We start from the raw sequence: 22,963 nt of genomic DNA on the forward strand, positions 1-22,963 counted from the left end.
GCATTTGTGTGACAGGACCTTCTTAAATAGTACGTGTGTACACCTGATGTATACTAGTAGATCAGATTGAGAAATGATGTTGATGTGGATACACATTTTAGACAGATCTGTCATTTTCTGTATTCTGTCAGCAAGAAACAGGATACCTGGGAGAGTTGTTGTTTTGTTCTTGGAGTATGAACGTATCTGAAAATAACACTGTCATCCTTATAAGACAAACCGTTATAATAATTGAATTGCATTACTTTTGCACTTTTTCAAAAGTTCTGCAAGCCAGTTGTCTCTTCTCTCACTGATTCATCCAGCAATCCATTGATTCTATCCCATGGGTGCTGAGCAACTCTGGACAACAGCAACTTTAGGGACCCAAACATATACTCAACTTTTTGTCAAGATGGAGAAGGATCATGACAAAAGAGACTTGTGTCATAGCTATACATAGATCTGAGCCTTATATAAAGGTGGTCCTGTACGCACACTCTGTGTTGATGGAATCTTTGGACATTAGACAATGTCTTGAGGGCCTGCTTTGTTGTCAGGGGTGTTGTTGTTACACATCTACACTAGTTTCTCTGCAGCACCGGCTGCATTCTTCTCCTTTCCGTAAATATAGAGTGGAAGGATACGGCCCCAATCGGATTCTTAATTAGCCTGTCAATAAGACTTATAATAGGAGAGAGAGCAGAAGTTGACTACACAACCTGCTGCAGACCATACAAGAACTGATGCCTTATCATTGACAACCAGGATGATTATTGTTCCTATTTTACAATGTACACTACCAGTCAAAAGATTACGAACACCTACTCATTCAAGTGTTTTTCTTTATTTTTGCTATTTTCTACATTGTAGAATAATAGTAAAGACATCAAAACTATGAAATAACTCATACGGAATCATGTAGTAACCAAAAAAGTGTTAAACAAATCCAAATACATGTTATAATTGAGATTCTTCAAATAGCCACTATCTGCCTTAATGGCAGCTTTACACACTATTGGCATTTTCTCCAGCAGCTTGATGAGGTAGTCACCCGGAATACATTTTAGTTAACAGGTGTGCCTTCTTTATAGTGAATTTGTGAAATGTATTTCCTTCTTAATGTGTTTGAGCCAATCAGTTGTGTTGTGACAAGGTAGGAGGGGTATATAGAAGATAGCCCTACTTGGTAAAAGACCAAATCCATATTATGGCAAGAACATCTCAAATAAGCAAAGAGAAAAGACAGTCCATCCTTACTTTAAGACAAGGTCAGTCAATGCGAAGAATTTCAGGAACTTTGAGAGTTTAAAAAAAAGTTTCTTCAAGTGCAGTCGCAAAAACCATCAAGCGCAATGAGGCTCTCATGAGGACCACCACAGGAATGGAAGACCCAGAGTTACCTCTGCTGCAGAGGATAAGTTAATTAGAGTTACCAGCCTCAGAAATTGCAAAGTAACAAACACATCTCAACATCAACTGTTCAGAGGAGACCGTGTGAATCAGGCTGTCACGTCCTGACCTTAGTTCCTTTTTTTATGTCTCTATTTTAGGTTGGTGAGTTGGGGTGGGCATTCTATGTTTGTTTTTCTATGTGTTTGGCCTGGTATGGTTCCCAATCAGAGGCAGCTGTCAATCGTTGTCTCTGATTGAGAACCATACTTAGGCAGCCTGTTTTCGCTCTTGAGTTGTGGGTAGTTGTTTTCTGTCTCTGTCTCTGTACCAGACAGGACTGTTTCGTTTGTTCCGTTTTTGTTATTTTGTTCTAGTGTTCAGTGTAATTAAAAGATCATGAAAACGTACCACGCTGCACCTTGGTCCTCTCATTCTTCACCTACGACGATCGTTACAGAACTACCCACCACAACCGGACCAAGCAGTGTGGTAACCAGGAGCAGAGTGTTCTGGACTCCTGGACATGGGAGGTGATTTTGGACAGTAAGGGACCCTGGGCACAGGCTGGGGGATATGAGCGCAACAGGCTGCCGTGCGAGTAGCAGCCCCAAAAAATGATTGGGGGGGGGCTAAGTCAGGTAGGGGACCTGAGCGAACTCCCCGTGCTTACAGTGGCTTACCGTGGTCCCCAGTGCGCACGCATAGCCCGGTGCGCTACATCGCAGCTCCACGTATTGGCCGGGTCAACGCATCTGGTCTCCAGTGCATCTCCTCGGCTCGGGTTATATGGCACCAGCCCTACGCCCGGTGTCTCCGGTTCGCCAGCACAGCCCAGTGCGGTATGTTCCACCCCGCCGCACTTGCCGGGCTACAGGGAGTATCCAGCCAGGACAGGTTGTGCAGGCTGGGTGCTCGAGACCTCCAGTGCCCCTCCACGGACCGATACATCCGGTGCCTCCTCTATGCACCAGGCCTCCTGTGGCAGCCCCACGCACCAGGCTGTCTCTCCGCCCGTCCGTCAGTCTGCCAGAGCTGCCCTTCACTCCGGCGCTGCCAGAGTCGCCCTTCACTCCGGCGCTGCCAAAGTCGCCCTTCACTCCTGCGCCGCTCCAAAGGTGCCACCTAAGTGGGCCCAGACTAAGGCGGAGTGGGGTCCACGTCCCGCGCCAGAGCCGCCACCGCGGACAGATGCCCACCCAGACCCTCCCCTATGGGTTTAGGTTTTGCGGCCGGAGTCCGCACCTTTGGGGAGGGTACTAAGTAAGTATGGTTCTCAATTGGCCCTCTCCTTCTTCCACCTACAACGATCATTACACAGGCCTTCATGGTGCCTGCAAAGAAATCACCACTAAAGGACACCAATAAGAATAAAAGACTTGCTTGGGCCAAGAAACATGATATCAGATATCATAACATCAGATATTAGACCGGTGGAAATGTGTCCTCTGGTCTGGAGTCCAAATTGGAGATTTTTTGTTCCAACCGTCGTGTCTTTGTGAGACAAGGTGTGGGTGAACAGATGATCTAATGTGTATTTCCCACCGTAAAGCATGGAGGAGGAGGTGTTATGGTGTGGGGGTGCTTTGCTGATGACACAGTCTGTGATTTATTTACAATTCAAGGCACACTTAACCAGCATGGCTACCACAGCATTCTGCAGTGATACACTATCCCATCGGGTTTAGGCTTAATGGGACTATCATTTGTTTTTCAACAGGACAATGACCCAACACACCTCCAGGCTGTGTAAGGGCTATTTTACCAAGAAAGAGAGTGATGGAGTGCTGCATCGGATGACCTGGCCTCCACAATCCCCGACCTCAACCAAATTGAGATGGTTTGGGATGAGTCGGACCGCAGAGTGAAGGAAAAGCAGCCAGCAAGTGCTCAGTATATGTGAAAACTCCTTCAAGACTGTTGGGAAAGCATTCCAGGTGAAGATGGTTGAGAGAATGCCAAGAGTGTGCAAAGCTGTCATCAAGGCAAAGGGTGGCTATTTGAAGAATCTCAAATATAAAATATATTTTGAAATGTTTAACACGTTTTTGGTAAATACATGATTCCATGTGTGTTATTTCATAGTTTTGCTGTATTTAATATTATTCCACAATGTAGAAAATAATAAAAATAAAGAAAACCCCTTGAATGAGTAGGTGTTCTAATACTTTTGACCGGTGGTGTATGTAATACTTTTGCATAGATGAAGGATGCACACAAGTTCTCTTCTAGTTTTAACTGATCGATAACACGGTAAATCATGACTTATATTTCCGTTCTACTATCTATGGTGCTTTGCATATGACCATAAGGTGTGTGCCACGTTTGTAAAATAGGTATGGTAGATGTGTAGGGGTGAATGACAACCTCATGTTGGAGATTTACTGCCGAGGGGAACGCAAAGTGTGGCAGGTTAGGCCAGGCCTTTCATGAGAGATATCAAATTCCCTTTGAGGGTCCCCCTCCTTCTCTCCACATCTCTCTCTCTCCCTGTATGATTCTGAACTTTCCATCCACTCGTGCTCACTCTCTGTGTGCTTTGATCTCCCAACTGCTCTTTGATGGAAAGTCATAAAAATCCCTTTTATTCAGGCCTATTTGATGGGGTTGTCACTTTGTACAGTGCTCTGAACCTTCCTTCCCATGCAGGGAGAGACAGGCCTGTGTGTCTGGCAGACCAGACAGGCCAATGGGTTCAGAGTAGGACCAACCAAGCAGGCCCAGGCCCCAGAAGCATAGCCAGCCAAACCTAGGAACTGACAACCCATCCTGGGTTAGAGACAGCAGACAGCGCCGCCCTCCACCAGCACACATGCTTACCATTGGACCCTGTGTTGTGGTCACTCACTGTAAATTATACCTCATCAGTCTCTCGTCACCTGCTTTCTATTCATTTCCACTCATTTTAATCACGGCTCCGGTATTCTACTCTTGTTTTTATTCTATTTGTTATCTTTTCTCGGTCCAGACTGGGTTGGAGTAATTATTTTTTCCTGAATGAATGCACTTGTTGACATTTTTGGAACAGAATGATCAGGAGATGTATTATTCACATTCTTCCCACATCTAGTGATGGGTCGTTCGCGAGCGAACGGCTCTTGTTGAAAAGTTATTTTTGGTGAACGTCGCGAACCGAATCACATCGGTGAAAGAGCCGTTCATTCGGCTCCCTGATTTGCATTCTGCTACTATTGCTTTTTGAGCTCCAGACAACAAGAGTCTGCTGATAAATTACACATTAATTCTCTCAATACTGTGAATCCTTACTGCAGAAACAAACATTTGTTGGGTGAGCGCATGTTGGGTGAGCGCGTCATTCTGGTCTATTCCAATTTTTTCATTGCATTTAAAAAAAGCTATTTTTTTTGCAGCCAATCTAAGAATAACGGTAGCCTACTTTTTTCTGGGCTTTACATTTGAGAATGGCATTTTTTAAAAATCGTTCTAGGTTGATTTGTAAAGCCCCCATGCAGTCCTTTAATTTATTTTAGTCTAATAAATCACTGTGTGACTTTATTTCATGAAAATAAATCCAAATATATTTGCAATCATTTATTTCCCTGAGCCTCCTTTTGCCAATGAAATGCTCAGTCTGATCGTGTTGGCGTGTTAATACAAAAAATATATCCAATTTGTAAGTCGCTCTGGATAAGAGCGTCTGCTAAATGACTTAAATGTAAATGTAAATATATTATCATCTAGACTCTAGATTCTAGAGTATAGATCATACCAAGCTTACCTCTTCAAAGTAGGAGGATACATATGCAAATAAAGATGACTGGTAATTGGTCAGAATAATCAGATCAAATTGTGATGTCATCTTGTGGGCTAAAATCGCCCACCTAAACAGGGCGATTTTCTTTTTATAGATCTTTCAACTAAAAGTGCATTATCCTAATTTTCACAATTTCATATTTAACACCCCCCCCTTTTCTCCCCAATTTCGTGATATTCATTTGCAATCCAATTACGATCATGTCTCACCGCTGCAACTCCCCAAAGAGCTCGGGAGGGGCGAAGGTCGAGTCATGCGTCCTCTGAAACATGGCCCGTCAAGCCGGGCTTCTTAACACCTGCTCGCTTAACCTGGAAGCCAGCTGAACCAATGTGTCGGAAGAAAACACTGTTCAACTGACGACTGTTGTCAGCTTGCAGGCACCCGGCACGCCACAAGGAGTTGCTAGAGTGAGTTGAGCCAAGTAACGCCCCCCTGACAAAACCCTCTTATAACAACGCTGGGCCAATTGTGTGCTGCCCTATGGGACTCCCAGTCCCAACCAGTTGTGACACAGCCTGGGATCAAACCCGGGAGGTTTCAAAGTGTTATTTTGATCTCCAGAAGGAAAACCATCTCTGCAGCACTCCACAATTGAGGCCTTTATGGTAGAGTGGCCAGACAGAAGCCATTCCTCAGTAAAAGGCACATGACAGCCCGCTTGGAGTTTGCCAAAAGGCCGAAAGACCATGAGAAACAAGAAACAAGATTCAAGAAACAAGAAACAAGATTCTGACAAGCTTGTAGTGTCATATCCAAGTGTCATACCCAAGAAGAATTGAGGCTGTAATCGCTGCCAAAGGTGCTTCAACAAAGTACTGAGTGATTGTGATTTTAAAAATACGTTTTTTTAATGTGTTTTTATTTGTAAAAAAATATATATATTTGTTAAACCTGTCTTTGCTTTGTCATTATGGGGTATTGTGTGTAGATTGATAAGGGGGGGAAACTATTTAATTAATTTTAGAATAAGGATGTAACGTAACAAAATGTGGAAAATGTCAATTGTCTGAATACTTTCCTAATGCCCTGTATATTAACATTTTCGCACTTCATGTCCAAATCATCTATAAGTAGCTTTATTGAGTTAAACAGTCAATTCGTAGATACTTTAGGATGATTTGGACATGAAGCACAAAAATGCTAATATAGGTACCATTCACTTGCATTGGATTTGTGCCTCAAATGCTAAAAGTTAGCAACACTGGCCAGGTTAACAAAAAGAAATTGCGGATTGATGTCATAGCTTGTCCATAGACTGCTTACAGGGCAAGTAAACCAATATGTACAGTTGAAGTAGAAGGTTTTCATAGACCTTAGCCAAATACATTTAAACATTTAAACTTAGTTTTTCACCATTCCTGACATTTAATCAGAGTAAAACTTCCCTTCCCTGATTGTGAAATGTCAGAATAATAGTAGAGAGAATGATGTATTTCAGCAATACATAAGTTGGGTGAACAATAAGTTGGATGAATTTTTGCCCATCCCTCCTGACAGAGCTGGTGTAACTGAGTCAGGTTTGTAGGCCTCCTCATTGTCCATTTGGAAGACCCATTTGCGACCAAGCTTTAACTTCCTGACTGATGTCTTGAGATGTTGCTTCAATATAGCCACATAATTTTCCTGCCTCATGATGCCATCTATTTTGTGAAATGCACCAGTCCCTGCAGCAAAGCACCCCCACAACATGATGCTGCCACCCCCGTGCTTCACGGTTGGGATGGTGTTCTTCGGCTTGCAAGCCTCACCATTATTCATCCAAACATAACGATGGTCATTCTGGCCACACAGATCTATTTTTGTTTCATCAGACTAGAGGACATTTCTCCAAAAAGTACAATCTTTGTCCCCATGTGTAGTGGCAAACCGTAGTCTGACTTTCTTATGGCGGTTTTGGAGCAGTGACATCTTCCTTGCTGAGTGGCCTTTAAGGTTATGCCGATATAGGACTTATTTTACTTGGATATAGATAGTTTTGTACCTGTTTCCTCCAGCATCTTCACAAGGTCCTTTGCTGTTGTTCTGTTGTTCGCACATCTCTAGGAGACAGAACGCGTCTCCTTCCTGAGCGGTATGAGGGCTGTGAAGTCCCATGGTGTTTATACTTGTGTACTATTCTTTGTAAAGATGAATGTGGTACATTCAGGCATTTGGCTGCCAAGGATGAAACAGACTTGTGGAGGTCTACAATTTTTTTCTGAGGTCTTTTGATTTTCCCATGATGTCAAGCAAAGAGGCACTGAGTTTTAAGGTAGGCCTTGAAATACATCCACAGGTACACCGCCAATTGACTCAAATGATGTCAATTAGCCTATCAGAAGCTTCTAAAACCATGACGTCATTTTCTGGAATTTTCTAAGCTGTTTAAAGGCACAGTCAACTTAATGTATGTAAACTTCTGACCCACTGGAATTGTGATATAGTGAATTATAAGTGAAATAATCTGTCTGTAAACAATTGTTGGAAAAATTACTTGTGTCATGCACAAAGTAGATGTCCTAACCGACGTGCCAAAACTATAGTTTATTAACAAGACAACAAGACAGTTGTGGAGTGTTTGAAAAACTAGTTTTAATGACTCCAACCTAAGTGTATGTAAACTTTATTTGTTTTTTAACAGGACAATGACCCAACACACCTCCAGGCTGTGTAAGGTCTATTTGACCAAGAAGGAGAGTGAAGCAGTGCTGCATCAGATGACCTGGCCTACACAATCACTCAACCTCAACCCAATTGAGATGGCTTGGGATGAGTTGGACTGCAGAGTGAAGGAAAAGCAGCCAACAAGTGCTCAGAATATGGGAGATCACCTTCAAGACTGTTGGAAAAGCCTTCCATGTAAAGCTGGTTGAGAGAATGCCAAAAGTGTGCAACACTGTCATCAAGACAAAGGGTGGCTACTTTGAATAATCTAAAATATAACATATATTTTAATTTCTTTAACACTTTTTTGGTTACTACATGATTCCATATGTGTTATTTCTTGTTTGCATGTCTTCACTATTATTCTACAATGTAAATATTTTTACAAATGAAGGAAAACCCTTGAATGAGTACGTGTGTCCAAACTTTTGACTGTTACTGTATGTAATTAGGCAGTGCTGTTGTCCCTCAACAGGCGAAAGGCAAGTAACAAAAAATGAGCTGTATGTCCTCTCTGTATTTGGGGTAAAGTGAGAGAGAACAAAGGGGGTGTGGAGTGGTGGTGTGGAGGGGTGCCTGGGAACTTCCAAGGACGGACCTGTCCGGGTGGCTCTCCTCTCCCTACGTTCCCGCCACACAAAGGTGGCTGGATGAGCTGGCACAGGTCCAGTGGCGGAGCCCCAGCCGACCCAGGTGTAGGGTTACGAGGCGCCATTCAGCCCAGGAAGTGTCCCATGTCGCACTGTCCCCTGGCCCATCAAAGGGCCTGCTATGTGCTCTCCATCTGCCCAGGCCAGGCAGGGGCCCATGGGCAGGCCCGTCAAGAGAGGGCCATTACCTGCTGCCATTAGCTTGTTCCCAAGCTCCTGTTCTGTTCTGTCCACCTGAGCTGCACTGGAAAGGAGGGAAATGAATGACAAAACAGAAACACTCTTGGAAAGATGTGCCGGCAGACTGTGTTACACCAGGATTTGGTTTAAACAAGGACCTTTTAGGAACCTTTGTTATTCAAGACAAATTTTCAACAATGGTTGGAGTGGACAAACTCCTCTCAGTTGGAAACGCTGGTTTCCAATGGCGTATTCTAAAAGCCAAAGCAGAGAGAGTGAGAGATTGAGAGAGAGATATATAGAGAGAGAGAGACAGAAAAGGGGCAAGAAGGAGTTCCGAACATTCAACCTGAGCTCCCTGAGTGTCAGTTTCCAACCAGATTTGGCCTGTAAAAATAAAAGTATCCATTTTTAAAAGATTCATTTTCACTGCTGACAATCCTATTACTTTCATGTTCAGACAGTTACACTCAGGAGCTATGACTCCAAGAGTATGCTAAACAGATATGAAAAGGCACTACTGGCACATCATTTCTCTGTTAAACCAGTTTGATAAGCAACCTGTTTTCTACTGGGTGGGAGGATTTCCTTTCCTTGCTGATTTGTCTGTCTTCTCCATATGAAGGCTGTGAGGCCTCGTCTGTCTCGAATGACCCTAAATCACACACTCAGATTCTGAAAACATCCTAAGAGCCATCTCACCTTGTTTGCCACAATGTTATCTGTGTATTTCTAGACCAGGGTAAATTAACAGTTTAGTTAGTTGTGACTAAGGAGTGGAGAGCATTGACTTACAACAAAACACAAGTAAGGACATGTTCAACTCACTTCAGTTCCTGGTGCATGGGGTTCATTCACTAAGTCAGCCTGCTTCTCATTTAATAATATGTCATTAAACACAGATATCAAAAGATTAATCAAAACAAACCTGAGATGACAATAGATGACAATAACATCACATCTAATCTATTTTCCATGAAAACCGGAAGTTATGAGTTAACCTTTATAAATACACATCAAAGCACATGACTGGTTTGACATCACCCAAGCAGGATTTCATTGCGAAATCAAGCCTCAGGTCACTGGGTCACAGAGCCACTGTCCACAAAGGAGGACAAATGGTCACCGGCTGACTGCACTCCTCTGAATAGCCGATCCCCAACCCTCACCACCCATAATGACACCGTGTCACTGCGGGTGGTGTGGGGGCGGTAGGGGCGGCAAGGAACAAAGTGTGAGCCCCCTCAGATAGGGTAGAGGCCACATTTTATTTTACCTTTATTTAACCAGGCAAATAAGTTAAGAACAAATTCTTATTTTCAATGACTGCCTAGGAACAGTGGGTTAACTGCCTGTTCAGGGGCAGAACTACAGATTTGTACCTTGTCAGCTCGGGGGTTTGAACTTGCAACCTTCTGGTTGCTAGTTGAACGCTCTAACCACTAGGCTACCCTGCCACCCCACATTTAGCCTGGGTCGGGTCGGGTCGGGTCGGATGAGTGGCAGGGAAGGCTGATAGGGAAGAAGGGGGCGAGATGACAGAGTGACACTCTAAGCAGTTCTAGGCTACATGTTGTTTCAGGTGGACAAACTCACAGGCCCCCAGCTGGCTGCAGGATGCGGTCCTGGAGGCAGTATTGGCAGCTCATTAGCTCAGATCAAAGGGGACACTTCACTCTGGGTAAACCAGCTCCCACACACTGCCCTTTACCTTGCTCACCAACAGCCCATCTGATTGATATGCAGGCAATGGGGTTTCAGTGAACAACATAGGAGTGACAGGGGAAGGAGTTGAGACGGATTGGTGACAGTCATCTCACCAACCCCATGATGATACAGAACAGAACACATTTGAACAAAATAACCCTTGAGTCAGTCAACCCATTCCTCATCTTATATTTCCTCCTCTACAACTCTCTATTACCATTTAAAGACACATGATGCATTTGTATTTAGCATGAATCAGCTACAGATTAAGAGAGAGCAGCCCGTCACATCCGAGGGTGGAGCACCTCGCCCCCTCACCCTCCTCAAACCTGCTGCCTCACAGGAAGTGGGCAAGCTGCTGATGTTGAAGTGTACTCTTCCCAGATGGAGCTTTTTTTTGTTGCTGTTAGCCTGTTAACAGAAGCACTCAGGGGATGGGTAGTGCTGATGCTCTGTACACGAGCCAGGCCTGCGCTGCTGAATCAGGCCTTAAATATAGCATAGCCCCTGGTGACTCTATGATGCTGTTACTGCTGTGGGGCTTAATGAAGGTCAGCACGTCTCATGTCTCCGCGACTGACTGACTGCTGAGGTACACACTAAACTGTCACTTCCTCTCCTCTGACTGCCTGCCTCCCACCCACAACGCGGCCAAGCTCTAGCTTCCCCTCACCCCTCCCCCACTTCCCTGCCTCTGTGAGGCAGAGGGTACTATATTCACACCTACTGTACCCACTGTATGCTAACATGAAAGCTCCGAATGTTTAACGTGATGACAACGGGGATGAGTCACTTGATGGACAAACACTAGAGCTCAGAGACCCTTTGCCTTGATATAGTCATCCAACAGGATTGAAGTGAATGAGGTTTTGAGAAGGATGTCTTATTTGAAGTCACTCTTGATAAGTGTGTTTGCTAAATGACTAAAATGGAACTGTAAAAGTACTTTTCTATTCTCTGAATTCTTTATTAGTGAGGTGTCACAAGGGACCGAGTGGATCTACATCATGATAAGCGTAAGCATTGAAACTGCTGACAGCAAGCCCATGACTACACACACCCCCACACACATTTGACTAAGAGTTTACATAACCTTCTAACAAACGTTAGTAACTCAGCTTTTCAAAATGTCTTGAAGGTAAGCGCAGAATGCCAGCATGCTTTTCCTGACTAATAAATCAAACTAAATCATAATTGCATTAAGCAGGCATTTGTGTGAATCACAGGTGGCTGGTGGGACCTTAATTGGGGAGGACGGTTCATAGTAATGGCTGGAACAGTGTTGATGGAATGGTATCAAACAAATCAAACTATTTGTTTCCAAGTATTCAATTCCAGGTATTATTATTACCAGCCTCCTGTGCTGTGAATGTACAGTAGGACAGCCATGCTGCCCTGATTGGGGCGCCCATTTTACACAGCCTGATGACTGTTTGATTTGATGTATAATTCCAGCCATGTAATTACTTCCTGGTCTGGGCTGCTAGGCTGGGCTGGGCCAGCCCATTGTTGGACTTGAATCTATCCAGCGCCATAAGATCTGAAGTGGAGAGCACCACTTTGGGCTGAGCCACACAGGGAGGATAAATATAAACCACACACACACAAACACACAGACACAGGCCAACAGGCTTTACCAGACAACCACAGGCGAGTACAGCCCTCACACAAACCAAGTTGTCTGTAGCAGTGAAAACAGTCTAGATGTGCATGCCATACAGTGTGAGCAGTCACCATGTCCGTGAAGGCCCCGATGTAGGGCAGCACATACGTAGCTCATAGGTCTCTATTCCTCTCCAAGTGGGATGTGCCGTAATGAATCATGAGTCCGACTGGAGAATGAAGTGTGAGACGTCCCTCTTTCAGGGTGAGAGATGGGACCATCTGTGCCAGCGTTGTTTTGTGTTGTGGATGAGGGGGTACTGGGGTAAGGTCTAAGGGGGCATGGATGATATGTGCACGGAGCAATGCGTGAAATGCCCAGAATGTGAGTGGCGCGAAGGTTGCTGTACCACGTCCCCAGCAGCAGTACACGCTTCAGCGTTGGTTGGTCTTCCGGGTCCCGGGTCTCAGCTTTCCCCTCTGTCACTGCAGGGGGATAAGGGATACCGCCTCCAGTCTTCCCACATCGCCCCCAGCTCACCAAAGGCCCACATCTCCAACATACGTTGTCCATATCAGCCCCTCTTCCTATGGGCTATGTCCATGACCACAGAGGCCCTCCAAAATATCTGTAAGTGGCCAAAAATCCGTACATTTTTGTAGGTGGTCAAAGCTGTGTTCATTTAGTATGGATTTTCTATCATATGCTATTGTTGTTTGAACTTATGTATAATGGATCTGAATAGATTGAACAAACAAAAGTTATAGTTCTACATTGAGGAGAGGACAGTTTGTCTGCTGTGTGTTCTAGCTATAAAACCAATAAACATACCATGCGTATTGCATGATTATTACAGTCCGTTGCTGAGTGTTATGAAATGAGACAGTGTTTACAGGTCCAATGAATTGGGCTTTGGTCAAAACTGATATTTACACAAGAACATTCTCCCTATATTACCTATTCTCACATCTAGATAGAAATGACGATTACATTTTGAGCAATTTCTAGGGAAGATAGTGCTACTGTTTCTAAAATGTGTATAGACCACAATTTAGGTCAAGAGTCATTCAATGCTCTCTGATTAAAGGTATTTAAGTAATCATAATCAATCTATCTCAATTCTACCATAAGGTGCTATATTCGGCTTTCGTTTCAAAATGGGAAGGCTCATCATATTAGTATTCATTGAATTCAGATTGAGAGGAAATGCATATTTTGGCCAAAGTAATCAATCTCACATGAGACACTTACAATTATGATAGCGACACACAGACAGGATGGCAGGACACATGCACTTGTGTGTACACACACACACACACACACATACTCCAAACACACACATACAAAAATATACACACATACTCCTCCCCTTCCTACTTCCCACAGACCTTCCTCCACTCCAAAGCACACAAACACACCTTCTGAAAACCCTGTTTCTGCAAATTCAGGAAGTCAATATTTGAGGAGTTAAAATTACCCGCCTCCATGTTTGAGATATGTCTTTACTGCAAGGAACTTACTGCGGAATGCATGATCACTCTCATGTTGTCATTGGGTCAGCCCTGGAACACCCTATCATTGTTTATTCATTAAAATAGTGTAACATTCGTCGTCTTCCTCTGATGAGGAGTAAGAGAGGTCGGACCAATTTGCGGCGTGGTATGTGTCCATTTTAACAAGACAAACTGAAAACTACACAAATACAAAATAACAATGTGAAACAAACTAAACGGTCCCGTGTGGTAACAAACACTAACACGGAAAATAATCACCCACAACTCAAAAGTGAAACCAGGCTACCGAAATATGGTTCTCAATCAGGGACAACGATAAACAGCTGCCTCTGATTGAGAACCATACCAGGCCAAACACAGAAATCCCAAAACATAGAAAAGGGAACATAGACAACCCACCCAACTCACCATACTAAAACAAAGACATAATAAAAGAACTGAGGTCAGAATGTGACAAATAGTTTATTCTGTACAACAGAATGGAGGTACCAAGAGGATGTAGGAGTGACCATAAAGATGATCACACTGACAAAGCAATCTGCAATTCAACAGGCACCCATGCATGCAAGCTACACAGTTGCAAAGATAGAGAGGTAACACCATATTTGGATAGTTCATCTGTAGATGCTCTACAGACTATCTACAGTCTATCAGTAATATTTCAACTAACTACCTACTAATCCTAACCTTAACCCTTTATCCTAACCCTAAACGTAACCCTAGCCCTAACCTTAACCCTTACCCTAAATATTATTCTAAACCTAACCCTAACCGTAACTTAAGCGAGCAATTGCTTGTCAACAGATAGTTGGTTGATAGTATGACCATCTACAGATGGAAAATCCTAACTATTCAATGTGAGACTGAGAAAGAAAGAGAGAGAGAGAGCTCAGTAGGTGCCACCAGGCAGGAAGAGAATTCCATAGCCATGTGTGATAGTGCCTGCTACCCAAAAACACAATTGGAGCTGTGAAAGACCATCATTTCCCAAGTGACATCCTGGTTCCAATGTGTGGTCATTAGCACTGAATAGAAATGATTACAGACTGGGCAGGAGATGTGTCTATGTGTATTCACACCATTTTTTATGTGACCTTTCTTTAACTAGGTGAGTCAGTTAAGAACAAATTCTTATTTTCAATGACGGCCTAGGAACAGTGGGTTAACTGCCTTGTTTCCGGGGCAGAAGAACACATGTTTTTACATTGTCAGCTCAGGGATTCAATCTTGCAACCTTTCGGTTACTAGTCCAACGCTCTAACCACTAGGCTACCTGCCACCTTACAAAATCATATTTACAATCATGGCCTTTCCAGGCCAAACCCTAACCCGGATTACACTGGGTCAATTGTGCACCGCCGAGTGCTGCTCTATAACATAACCTTTTATTCACACAAACTGATATAAAATAGTGTATCTCACAAAATGATGAATCTAAGTGATTGCCCAATTTCTGCATGGTCTCAGATGAATGAAATCAATTCAAACCATTGCCTACTTATTTTCCCTTGAGCAAGCACTCACAAACAATTACAATTTGGCAGTTAAAATGATGGTTAGGTTGGTTAGGATGTCATGAAAATCTGTGCTAATGTAGTGGACTATTAACCTTTGACACAGCATTACAGGCACAAGCTGGAAGCTGCTATCCGTGGGGGAAGGGCAGACAGTGGGGTGTTAAAAAGGACATTCACACTAATTTCCTTCTTGTGGTTTCAGTACAAATCAACAACATCCTGTTCTTTTGTGAATCCTGCCTTTCCTCATGCTGTTTGCGTTTCACAGTTGGGGCGTCATAAACTGGTCTTTTACTGCGCAAGGACTCGACTCAAACTGCAACTGCACTTAAATGGAGAAAGCAAAATGACCTTATTCGTACATGTAAATAAATATAAACACAAGAACTAGGCTAAGCAAAAGCAATCTAAAAATGTCGTTGTTCTGCCCTTTGAATTGTGATCCACAATGTAGCCTACATGTAGGCCTACTAAAGTGAGTGATATAATACGATATAGTAGCCGATTTTCCACAATCTAGGTTGAGCAAACGTATTAATTTAGAGGTTTTAAATTTGGTGCCAAGCTTTGATCGAACAAAGCTTTCCTGCATAGAATTTTATTCCCAGTTTACGCAGCTCTCCATATGCTAATGTTTGTGTGTTTTCTGGAGAACATACTTAGTTAGATACATTAGTGTGGAATGTGGATACATTTTCTATAGCCTACTCTACAATAACGATAAAATAAACGTAACCTTCTTTACACTACAATAGTGTGCCACATAATGACAAGTCCCACTGGACACAGACGTCAGTCAGTTAAATGTCTAGCTTTGATTCATATTTGGATGAGTTGTCAACTAACGTGAATTCAACCAAAAATGTCACCCAGTCATTGGATTTATGTTAAAGGGAAGGTGAAAAAATACAAAAAATACATTTAAGTGTAATTTTTTTTTTTTTAACAAATCAATCAGTTTTCCACGTTGATTCAACTTTATATTGAATTATTTGGTTGAAATGACATCAAATATTTATTTTCCTAATGTTATTTCCCATTACACAATTCAGAATGGTCACAATGGCCCTAACATGAGGTTAAATATTCGTAAATTAGCATTCCTTTTCAGGTCGAAGGCCCATTGGGAAACAGGAATGAGTGAATGCATACATAAATAAGTGGCATGGTGTGTGAGACTCAAAGCTGCCTCATTCATTTAATTCTCTAAGACATTGCCCTTGTGACGAAAAGCTCCCAATTCTTCCATTCATGAAATCTTGGTATTACGCTTGCGCAATGAAATTCGGAGTCCTCCCATTCATAAAAATGTAACCCCTGCATTTGAGCCCTGAGTCGTTCTGCCCTCCCATTCACAAAAAAAATCGGTCAATGCATCTGCGCAGTTTGTTCTTTACCCTCCCATTCATAAAAACCCATTTCCCCATGTAGTTGCAACATCGTATCAAAAAGCCCGTGTCCTGACCGCAGTACCCATCGAGTGGATAGTGTTGAATAATTTTGCGCCTTGGTATTTTTTCTTTACTTGGGAGTAATATATTTGGAATATACATGCAGTCGTCAAGCTCAACAGAGAAATGCGCTGCTAGTCTGGAAAAGTAAGTCATTCTCTCGGATGTATGACGTTTTCGACATAGGCTAGGCGGGTATGGGTATCCCATCACGTTTTGGTTGAACAAATGAGAATACTGTTGTGTTACTTTCCGTTTTGTGGTTTATGTGGGTGCGCTGAAAAAAAGCTTGTTCTTTTGCAACAAGCTGTTCCCGTATTTACACTTTGTCAATATTTAACCATGGACCCTACAAGGTTGTGGGCGAGAGATGAATGATAATACGAATAATCGTTCATTATTATAGGCTAGGTTGTAAACCGTTTATACACATCTAAGAAATGATGTTGCGTTTGAAAACAAACAGTCTAAGGTGTAAGTAACGGACTGCTCACCATTCGCATTATTGAGGATCTTTGCGTGACGCTTCTCTGCAGCGTTTGAGCTGGCACATCATATGCATATGTCAGGTGGTTGTGTCATCTATTCCTTTAAATAACTCAACGTTTTAAAAGAAACCGTTTGTCCAATAAAATGAAGCAGTGTTTTGGTCTAAACTGCCACCCTCCTTTTATAAACCAATAGCGACTTGCGCGTTAAAAAAAAGCCTATGTTCTGTATGCGATTTGGCTATTATTGTGAATTAACGTTACTTGTCGAATGAAATGCTATCATCGTGTCTCGATTAATATTTAATCCGATTTTACATTCATTTAATATTTCGAGCGACTGTGGTGCCGCGTCGCCTCAGATTACAATCACTCATATTCACCCGCATTGAGGGGAGGGGGACACTTGTACCTTCTGTGGATTCACTAGGGTCCTACGTTTGATCAGGAGCATTTGTCCCCCTGCCAGCAATGTCGCAACAGGTTTGTTCAGTTGTTCAGGTTTGTTCTTCATACGCTGGTTTTGGCAGATCTGAGAGACACAGCATTATAGTCACAATTAGGCTATATTCAGGTTCTGTGAGTATTTCTCTGGCAAATGATCTGACAATCACATAATTATTTCAATGAAATAATCTATTGAGAGATGTATTGGTCAACACTATATGAAATATTATAAAGTTGATAGAATTCCCTTATACATGCTATTTTCTCTACATAGCATACTCCATCATTCTTGACATATAGGATATAGGTTGATTTTCAAACAACTCTTTAATTACTTCATGCTTAATGCATTCCTACGTCCTTGTAGTGGCTACTATAGAGTAACTGCTGAGTAGCAACTGTTGTGTCCTGTAGATCTATTGGGAAGTTAAATAGTTGTAGTTATTGTCTAGTCTACTTACTCATTCTAGTTTTCTAGTTTCTGCATACTGGCTCGTAGTCATATGGAACTGTAGTCTGCATGCGCCAAAAGAGATCTCCAAACACCAGTGTCTGCCTTTTGTGAAGATCAGATGGGTACATTTGTTATTTGTTTTTACTACCATTGAATACTTGTTCGTTTTTTAACTGCACACATTGTCGAGCCCTGTGAAATACCCTAGTCCTACTTCATGCAATCAGTACATTAAGAATAACTTACAACCTTTAAGGAAAAATGAACACAGATCAAATGCAATAAAATCAACATTGCACATGGATTTATGTCTTCTCACCAATCATCTTTAAAAATACATTTAAAAAAAAAGCTATATCTATTGAATCTATGACTGGTCCTTTGGTGAATGTATTTATAGCACTTGAAGTCATGTGTTAGTCTCAATCTGGTCTATGGGGCCCCTCTTGGTCTTGGTCTAATTTGGCCTAGGTTGCATGCAAGTCTTCCAAGTAATTGTGGTAATTTTTGTCTCGTGAGAAAGTGTGCAATGTGAATTGAGTAAATGACATATTAATGTTGATTGTAATTGCATTCGAAAACAATGTATTATTAGAATTCATTTGAAATGGCGTGCTTGTGAATATTAGTTAGAAACCGATACAGGACGTTCTCTGAATGTAACTTTCATCAGTACCATCTACTGCTATGAGTCATTGTTGAGAATATAGATTTTATGCTGACTCATATCTTGTACAACCACCGACTGAGAGCCTCGTGTTAGATATGGGTTTGTGTACGTAGGGTAGCCATTCCAGGAGGCTGACTGTCATCTCTATGTTTCCGCAGGACTGCTAGACGTTGAGCTCTCTGTTTGCTGTATGAGGGACACAACTGCACAGATGGAGTCAAGGGTTCCCCACCACATCCCTGGAGTGTCTTCCTCCATTATATCCCAGCCGTTGCTGGACAGTAGTGTCCCCTATGGAAGGCTACAGCACCCGCTCACCATCTTCCCCATCGACCAGATTAAGTCCTCTCACATGGAGAACGACTATATTGACAGTCCGGCTGTGGTCTCCCAGCAACCCCCCAGCCAGAAGGTTGCCAAAAGGGGGCCCCACGAGCCACTGCTAGGAGCCCCCCAGCTGGCACGCTGCGACCCCAACGACGCCACCACACACCCCTGGATCTCCTTCAGCGGGCGGCCCAGCTCCATCAGCAGTAGCAGCAGCACCTCGTCAGACCAGAGGCTGCTGGACCACGCAGCCCCTACCCCCGTGGTGGACCACAGGTCCACAGTAGTCACCACCAGGACCCCCTGTTGCGAGCCCAAGGTGCTCACCTCCAAGCCTCTGGACCTAAAGGCTGCTGCCCAGGGGGCCATGGCGGTGGACAAGAAGCACATGCTGCTGTGTGAGACATGTGGTAAGTGCCGCTGCACAGAGTGCACCCTGCCCCGAACCCTGCCTTCCTGCTGGGTGTGCAACCAGGAGTGCCTGTGCTCGGTGCAGAGCCTGGTGGACTCGGCCACCTGCATGTGCCTGGTCAAGGGCATTTTCTACCATTGCACCGAGGATGAGGACGACGAGGGCTCTTGCGCCGACCGCCCATGCTCCTGCCAACAGTCTAACTGCTGCGCACGCTGGTCCTTCATGACGGCCATGTCCCTGGTGCTGCCCTGTATGATGTGCTACCTGCCCGCCATGGGCTGTGTCAAACTGTCGCAGAAGTGCTACGATAAAACCAGCCGCCCGGGCTGCCGCTGCAAGAACTCCCAGCAGGCCTGTAAGAGTATGGAGGCCAAGGCTGGAGGCCAGGGGAAACAGTCCTCATGATACTAACTGGCTGTTGCCTTATCAATACCCTTTGGATAGACCAAGCCCCCCACCCGCTAAAAGACTTCCCAAAAACTATGGTACTTACAGAAGTGTTCACACCTGTCCTTTTAAATTCTAGTGATGTTATGCCACGCAAGTTAAAATAGGTCTGTCTGATAGATCTGTTGGCCTAGACAACTGCTTGCCTCAGAACCCATCCTTATGAGTGTAACAGACTGGTGGATTTTGTTTTATAAAATGGCCGAAGGCACAAGTCATACTCCCCTCCTATACGGCTCTGAATTTATAGCTTCATGATAGCTAGCTACTCCATGACAAATTGGACACCAGTTGTTTTCCCCCTAACATAAAGATATATGTTTGAGAAAATAAGCCTGTTCCAAAGCAGTTTCCCTCTATTTTTTTTTTGCAAACTGTTGGTTTTCCTTTTTGGTAGTTTAGGATACTTGAAGTGAAACCACCACCCACTCTCCTCTATATATGAACATTCTTGAGGTTTCAGTCCCACACCAGCTTTCCTGTTGCTAGCTTGACGTTGAGCTCTTTAGGTCAAGGTGACAAAGTGAGAGGTAGTCATGTGGCTTTGGAGCGATAGTCTGTTTTCTATATTCTTGTTTGTGTGCTCGTACGATATGTAAGGTCATGCCACAAGTGAGTGGAAAATCTGTGTTTAGGATTGCCTGACTTGATCACTTCCTTAAGGGGAAACGTAATATGGATTTTAACCTCGCTTTTACCAATCACTTCGGAAATGGCATGTCATGCACTGCATGATGTAACTTAGTGCTTAACCCCAGTGCTAGATGTGGATGTGTTGTAGAAAAACCTCCTCAGGGATTGTTCCTCATCTGTAGAATTTGGTCTAGCTGCTAGACTCTAGCACGTAAGAACTGCGTTGAAAGCCCAGTTGACTTCACTTTGCACAAGGAGCGAAGAACCATTTAAAAAGGGCAAAAGGGCAATTGTGAATTATTTAGGAAGAGTGAGAGGAAATGGCTGGAAAAATAGCATTTTCAGGAAGAGGGAGAAGGTAGAGCGAAGTTGTAGCGTGTCTAGCCAGCCTTAGTTAAATGCAATCTGCCACTTGCACAACCTTTTTAGATGAAGCAAACCTCTTATGATGGACTAAAGCACAGTATTAAGTATATAAAGGCTTAATGTATTTTGCATTACTCTGTGAACTACTTTGAGTCCACATTGTATACCCCACTACTAAAAAAAGTAGAGTTTTGTCTTATGTTAGAAATATTCTTGACCTTTTATTTTCTCAATCTATTTTTTTGTGTCTTGCATGGAGTTCCAATGACTTTGCCAAAAGGAGTTTAGCATAGCTTGTTTAGCTGTCTAAGGGATCATATGTGTGTTATGCACTTGCCAAATGGTCGGAAGGCAATTGTTCTTAAAGGTACGGTGCCCTTTTTGCAGTTTGCTTCAGTTTGGCATAATTCTGTCACGTTTGTTCTAAGGTCCCCTAATAACATTAGGACCTGTCACCTTCTCATGTTTGTAATTCAATCCAAGGAAAAGGTGCCAACATTGGGAATGATTATGTGGCTGGCAAAGCCAGGGAGAAAAAAATTGCAAATGTGTTGACAATATGTTATAGAAATAGACCTATGCAGGTGACATGCTGTTGTAAATAGTTTCAAGACACGTGTTCTTTAGAAGAGTTTTAAATGTCCTCGAAAAATTGCATGGTACATTATAATTACAATTCAGTACAAAATATATAGAGATATGTAGATATATATTTTGGGGGTAAAGTTGAGGTTGAGGGGGAAGTGTGCCCTGCAATAAAAATACCTCTGTTTATGCTATTCATGCCTCATTAGCAGGAGAGAGGCGAAGCTAATTCCCAGTCCCCCAGTGCCCCTGAAACTGTGGACTCATTGAATCCACTGAAGGAATACAATTTCGGCCTATCCGGATCAATCCATTTGGTCCTTTTTGTGCTCGGTGTCACAACTTTTTTATTTTTCCCTTCCCAAGTTGTCCGACAAATACCCTTGCCTTGATTGACAAATACAGCTGCTGTGCATAAATTGTCAAAACCACCGGTAGGGAAAGAGAACTCTCTCAAGCTACATTCCATCTTGTTTAATAGTGGTCGTCTTTTGCTTTTCTGCTTATTTGTTTTATGTCTGTCTCTCACTGTGGCTAGGGTAAAACCCTTAGCTCCAAACCGCGTTAGCTTTATGTTTATGCCATGTGTTTGCTGGCCTGTTAAGGTATTGAATGATGACCAACCATGACAACTCAATGATTAAACTTTTTTTCTATTAGAATGCTGTGACTTAAACTCCATTTTGTGGTTCACTGTGGCCACTAGAATTTTCTTCAACTCAATCAAAATAACCTTTTAAACGGCTGGCTTCTGCTATTCAATTTCTTTGCCTTTGCCATGTCAATGTTGATTGAAAAAGAGCTTTTGTTTTGTTAAAATATAACAAAAAGAAAAATTCTCACATATAACATTTTCCCTTTTATAGATATATTTATTTTGAAGTTCTATTTTATATAGTATTTATTTAGATGCCAACTTTTGTTTGAAGAAAGCTTATGTCGAAACGGAATGTACATTGACATTGGAAATATATATTGTTAAATATAAACAAGTTGTGGTGTCTGTTTTTGTCTCTTGTTACTGATCTTCATTTACATTTACATTTAAGTCATTTAGCAGATTCATCTACTTGAATCATACACAAACTGAACTCTTAAACAGACAGGAACCATATCAGTACATGCTCTGGCCTTCTGCCATGTCTTTCCAAGATGCGCATGGTTAGAGGAAGATGGTTATGTTTTAAAGCTACAAAGGAGTTCAGTTTCCATAGTTAGACTTAGTTTGTTGATTTGGAGCTGGAGAGTTATGGTTGAATGTTACGGAATAAAAACGTAGGTCGGAAAAAGGCTGTTTCCTGCTCATTCTCAGAGGACCAAATTAAAACTGTTAATAATTTGAAATCAAAACATTTAGTGGTAGTCACTGTTTCATTTGAATGTTTCCACTTTCTGAATTTCCTTCCTCTTAGTTGAAATTGTATTATTCTTGTATAAAAGAGCGGTAAGCCACACTCCAATTCAAGCCAGAAAAAGCAGTTTGTCCCTACATTTTTCTGCAAGAAAATATTACATTTTACAGCTAATAATTCAGATATTTCCTTCCTCAGTCAGACAGGAACATGCCCTGGTCAAATTTCACATTTTCAATCGAAGTCAAAGATAAGGTCTTGGTTGTGTGTAACTGTAAGTAGGAAAAACCGTACTGAACAAATCCTTTCCTCAATTTGGAAAAAAACAACAACATGAGAGGGTATTATCCTCCCAAGTTGTGCGT

At 42.7% G+C, this 22,963-nt stretch overlaps 1 protein-coding gene across 1 annotated transcript; it reads left to right on the forward strand.

Annotated features, from left to right (window-relative positions):
- Nucleotides 1–16,407: 16,407 nt before the first annotated feature.
- On the forward strand, nt 16,408–22,238 carry LOC118390866 (protein sprouty homolog 4-like). The gene is made up of 2 exons (XM_035781573.2): nt 16,408–16,561; nt 18,632–22,238. The coding sequence occupies exon 2, from the start codon at nt 18,664–18,666 to the stop codon at nt 19,618–19,620; it is 957 nt and encodes a 318-aa protein (XP_035637466.1). The 5' UTR covers nt 16,408–16,561; nt 18,632–18,663; the 3' UTR covers nt 19,621–22,238.
- Nucleotides 22,239–22,963: the final 725 nt, after the last annotated feature.

Source organism: Oncorhynchus keta, chromosome 12 (genome assembly GCF_023373465.1).
Source record: "Oncorhynchus keta strain PuntledgeMale-10-30-2019 chromosome 12, Oket_V2, whole genome shotgun sequence".
NCBI classification, from domain to species: domain Eukaryota; kingdom Metazoa; phylum Chordata; class Actinopteri; order Salmoniformes; family Salmonidae; genus Oncorhynchus; species Oncorhynchus keta.

What these genes read in the sequence shown, in the direction of transcription:
- LOC118390866 (XM_035781573.2), top strand. Translation starts at nt 18,664, where the DNA reads ATGAGGGACACAACTGCACAGATGGAGTCAAGGGTTCCCCACCACATC.